This window comes from Coturnix japonica, chromosome Z (genome assembly GCF_054131305.1).
Source record: "Coturnix japonica strain WE chromosome Z, WE-NBRP24, whole genome shotgun sequence".
Taxonomy (NCBI): Eukaryota; Metazoa; Chordata; class Aves; order Galliformes; family Phasianidae; genus Coturnix; species Coturnix japonica.
The window spans coordinates 48,946,083-48,951,056 of NC_140702.1; the positions used below are offsets into that span (position 1 = coordinate 48,946,083).

At 39.5% G+C, this 4,974-nt stretch overlaps 1 protein-coding gene across 1 annotated transcript in view; it reads right to left on the reverse strand.

Moving 5' to 3' along the window:
• LOC146753980 (putative COBW domain-containing protein 7) overlaps positions 1-3,359 on the reverse strand; it is a 69,046-nt gene extending 65,687 nt beyond the window's left edge. The window contains exons 1-3 of the mRNA XM_085530742.1: positions 2,163-3,359; positions 1,070-1,114; positions 462-518 (exon numbers count right to left, since the gene is read on the reverse strand). Of these exons, the coding sequence (XP_085386868.1) occupies positions 462-518; positions 1,070-1,114; positions 2,163-2,326 (266 nt within the window). The 5' untranslated portion in view covers positions 2,327-3,359. The remainder of the gene's footprint in view (positions 1-461; positions 519-1,069; positions 1,115-2,162) is intronic.
• Positions 3,360-4,974: the final 1,615 nt, after the last annotated feature.

The following is a 4,974-nucleotide window of genomic DNA, read 5'->3' on the forward strand; positions in this document are numbered from 1 at the left end:
AACAACATTTCCAAGGCTTAGGTTGTTGTGGAACTCAGAGTTTCCTGTGAAAACTAAGGTCTCCAGTTCATCACAATGTAAAGCAAGAAAAAAATTAAATCCTCTGAGTTTTAAGAGAACCAGAAAAAAGCACTGAGATCTTATTGATTAGTAGTAGTACTAATGGACAACTTAAAGACTCAACAAGGGAAACGGGGGGAAAACGCCAAACAATCGTGGGTGCTTTGGCTCTCATTTGATTTTACAAACCCTACAATCTTTTGCTGCATATATATCTCAAGTGGAAAAACATCCTCTTTCTATTACTTCTTACTCTTACTGAGAATTGTAAACAAGTGTCTGAACTAGAACATGGAACAGAAATTCAGATGCAGACTCTGCCTAAATGTAAATGTACCTACTTCATGCGTCTATCTATGCAACGAGCATTACTTTTAATAAAAGTGAAATTATTGCCATACCTGATTCCAGATAGACTGTCTAAAGCATGCAGGTCCGGCACATTGGAAAGATCAACTCTGCACAGATAGGGAGAGAAAGAAAGGTTTGTATTTTCACTGCATGTAGGAATTATGTGTACTGAAGCTTCGATTACTCATTTTTAAACATATAAATAATTGTTCATGTTTGTTGTTTTTTTTTCCTGATCTCTTATTCCAATGCAAAGCACCAGAAGCTAGCCCTATTTTCAGATGTCAGCAGTCAGTGCTATCTACCATGGAGTAAAGCAGCTTTCAGCTGTACAGTAATATGGGAGCATAAAAAGAGAATTTTAGTGAATACAGTTAAAAAAATAAATTAATGCTAAAAAAAAAAACAACCAAACAAACAAAAAAAACCCCACAAGAATCTGTTTTCTGAAAGATGTGATTTGTATTGGATGCCTAAGTGTTATCTAATTCTCTGATGGGAACAATCGTTCTGTACCTCTTTGAACACAAGCACACATTAAAACACAGTACAGGTAGGTATGCATGTGCACAGCCAACAGATCATAATGAAAGCTTTGTAAAAATAATGTCAGTGGGACAGGATTTGGTACTTGTTGGAATACAGGTTAATCTAATACCTCGACCTTTGTGTCTCCAAAATTTCGACAAGTCCATTTATTGACCTAAAACAAATAGAATAAAGCAAAATGAGGTGCAAACGCAACTCTAATATATCGATTGAACAATTTAACAATGTAGAGCAATACAAGAAACATAACGACATCTCTCACACTGTTACTAAATGTTTTACAGTCCAAGAGGCATCAAGAAAAAGTTTGCTTTTGTGACATTTTATATCCGAACCAAGGTCAAAATTCACAACTTCTGACAATAAAATACTACTACTGAATATTGCATTTTTCTTCTCCCAGTACAAACTGCAAGGTTAAGAATTCTCAAGAGTCTGAACCACAAATAACGTTGCAAAGTATTTCTCAATATTCCATTTTGTCTGTCAGGGTACTGAGAAAGATGGAACACACCTTTGAACACTGGTTTAATTCAGCCCATTGGTTCTTTTACATCCATGACAATTATTCAGATATCTTCCATACCCCTTTATATTTGCTAATAAACATGTATGTACTAGCAGACATTGCCCCCTGTAGTTAACTCAGACAAATGGCAACAGCTGCCCAATAGTATAAGAATGTGAGCACTTAAGACAAAGGTCTATTATAAGGCATTTTTTAGGCCTAATTTAGCCAAGGAAACAGTGTGGAGTTGCACCAGAAGAGGGTCAGGTTGGGTATTGGGAAAAGGTTCTTCACCAGAGGGCGGTAGACATGGAACAGCCCCAAGCAGCCAGAGTTCAAGGAACATTTGGAGAAAGCTCTCAGACATAGAATTGGAATTTTGGGTGGTCCTGAGTAGAGCCAGAGGTTGGAGTCAATGGTCCTTGAAGGTTCCTTCCAACTTAAGAGCATCCTTTGATTCTATTCTATAATTCTACACTTCTGAGCAGGTAACATCAAATCTTACTTAGGCAAGCTGATAAGACTGTGGAAGCACATAAATGCACTGGAAACATCTCCAGAAAGGGGCAGACTCTTTTTCACTGCTTTCTCACTGCTCTTTTTCACTACAAGATCTGTTGGAACAATCATGAGATCTAATTTCTAATAACATTTGAGCATGTACAATGTCACGGTTATACCAGAAATTTCATACCTGACAGTTGTTCTGACTTTATTCAATTCTTCCCTTGAAACCAAATCTGTTTTATTGACGATTACAAGATCAGCTAATGCAACCTGCCTATGCATTTGGAAAAAGAAAAAAGGAACACCTTGAACAAGCAGTTTTTTGTAAGGCAGAAGCAGTATGTCTCTCATAGCACTGTAAAATTACTAGATTGTTAGTACAGGAAGGCAAACATTAACCAAACCATCAGCCAACTAAAACATCATGGAATGACTACAGTATTAGCTTCTTGAGGTGACTTGTGGCTTGTGCATTTCAGGAGACAAAAGTAGCAGCAGCCAGTGACATGAAAGACAAGCCATGGCCACTGAAATGTTTACAAGCACAGCATGCTGAGGCTTTTTCACTGCTAGCAAAAATGTATAGCTAATGGTGAGGAGACTATACTGAAAACTGTTTTTGTAGCTGAAAGTTGAGCTTCTTTCAACCTGTTATTTGTACTCTATCTGTTGTAGCTTCCATGGAAAAAAAGAGGAGGCATTATTTTCAGATCAACCTACTTATTAGAAAATTCATATCTAAGCAGAATGATCAAATGAAGTACAGAGTAATTTTTGTTTTCTACCTTTGTTTAAAAGCAAGGGAGGGGAAAACCTTAGAAAAGAAAAAGAATCAATTTTGAATGATCTTCCGCACAGTGCAGTCACTGACTATGATTAAAAAAGTGGTTTTGATATCCATACCGAGACGCTTCGTTGACAAGGCCTTCTGGCTTCTCCTCTCTGAAGTGCTAGACAATAATTAAAACAACTGGATTAAGCATGTTTAAAAAATGCTCAAATTAATTTGCATTTAAACTACGCCAAAATCATTTTACACAATGTATGATTTTCATTCATACCGCTTAAGTTACTACATTGTAAGGAACTGTTTTTATGGCCAACTATCAATGAAAAAGCTAGAAATGAAAAACTATTTCTGCACTTACCAATCCTCACTGTTCTGTAGGTCTGTTCTTTCAGTACACTTTACTTAGATGCCTCTGTTACCTGACATTTTATTCTACTTCCAGGCAACTAAATCATCTGTTAATCCGATCCAGTATGTAGTAGTCCAACCCTCTAACCTCTCCTCCCCGTAGCTGCCATTACAGTCATTCAATTACCTGACTTACAACCTTAAGTCACTTGTTACCACACTGGTGTCAGAGATGTGTTCTTAGTCCTCCTGCTGCTAGTAATACGGATCAATGACAGTCTCTAAGACAAAATTCTCCCACAAATTCCATAGCAATGCAAAAATTTATTTGAAATACAACCAAGATTCTTGAGTGAAATGATAGAACCTAGAACAAAACTATTGTCGTGAACCTGCTTTAGCAGGATTGGACTTGATGATCCCCAGTTGTCCATTCCAACCCCCACAGTTCTGAGATTCCATGAATCACATGTCAAGTAACCTGACAACTCTTTGCAGAGATGCTGCTGCATTGGTCAGAAGCTGAAAATTGCATGGTTATCAGTTCTTTGTTCCTGTTCAAAACACAGTACTAGTGAGCCACAGTAAACGAAATATATCCTTATTTGTTGTAAGAATTAAAGCAATTGTAAAAAAATTAACCAAAATGAACATCATTGCAACAGCTGTTCTGGGTAGCAGTTTATCTAAAACATGTGGGAAATCCAGCATCTTACCTGCAATCCATGCTTTGCATAAACAACAGATACAATACCTAAAGGGAGAACATTAAAATGGAGTAAAACCATTAGCTGCTTTAAGCACTCCTTTCCACACAACTATCATCACATTTGAAATCGTTTATAGTATTTTCAGAACTTTCAGCATATCGCAACACAGCACTTGTCACCTGATTAGTTTGCCTTATTAACTCATACCTGTAGCTAAAAAAAGTCCACCAAACTAGGCTAGAGAAATTCTTATTTTTTGCTTGTTTTGGTGAATTGAAAAAGCTCTTCCAGTACAGAAGCAACAAAACAAGTAACTGGACCTCTGACAAGAAATCTGAGGATATGAAAACTAAGATTATGTCTCTAAATAACAGTCATTAAATTACCTGACTTGCAACCTTAAGTCACTTGTTACTCGTGTCAGAGATATGTTCTTACTCCTCCTGCTGCTAGTAATACGGTTCAATGACAGTCTCTAAGACAAAGTTCTCCCACAAATTCCATAGCAATGCAAAAATTTATTTGAAATACAACCAAGATTCTTGAGTGAAATGATAGAACCTAGAACAAAACTATTGTCGTGAACCTGCTTTAGCAGGATTGGACTTGATGATCCCCAGTTGTCCATTCCAACCCCCACAGTTCTGAGATTCCATGAATCTCAGAATATCAAGTCACATACGACTCTGAGCCAGGAACATCCTTTCTAAATAAAACTATTAAAGTTTAAAAGGAACATTGGTGCTGATATATGTGAACCATGAACAGGGCTCAGCTGCTTTATCTCCAGGCATTTTCTGGCCATGTGCATGGAGAGCTTACCCCGTTGGCCGCGGCCATCTGGACGACGATCTCGATGGCCGTCTTGCTCAAGTAGCGGCCGTCGCTGCCCACCACCATGGTGCAGCCCTGGCGGTCGCGGAGATCGACGGAGGAGAGCAGGCTCTGCACGAAGCTGGGCAGGTAGTTGCGCTGGCTCTCCAAGAGCCCCGTGGGGCGCCGCAGCCCCCCGCCGCCCGTCGGCCGCTGGTCCTCGTAGGGCGTCGTCTGCACCGTCAGCACCGGGATGGGGTTCCTCTCCATAGCGATGCCCGGTGCCGCCCGCCCGGCCGCGGCTCCACTGCGGAGCGGCGGCCTCACACAGGCTCCCG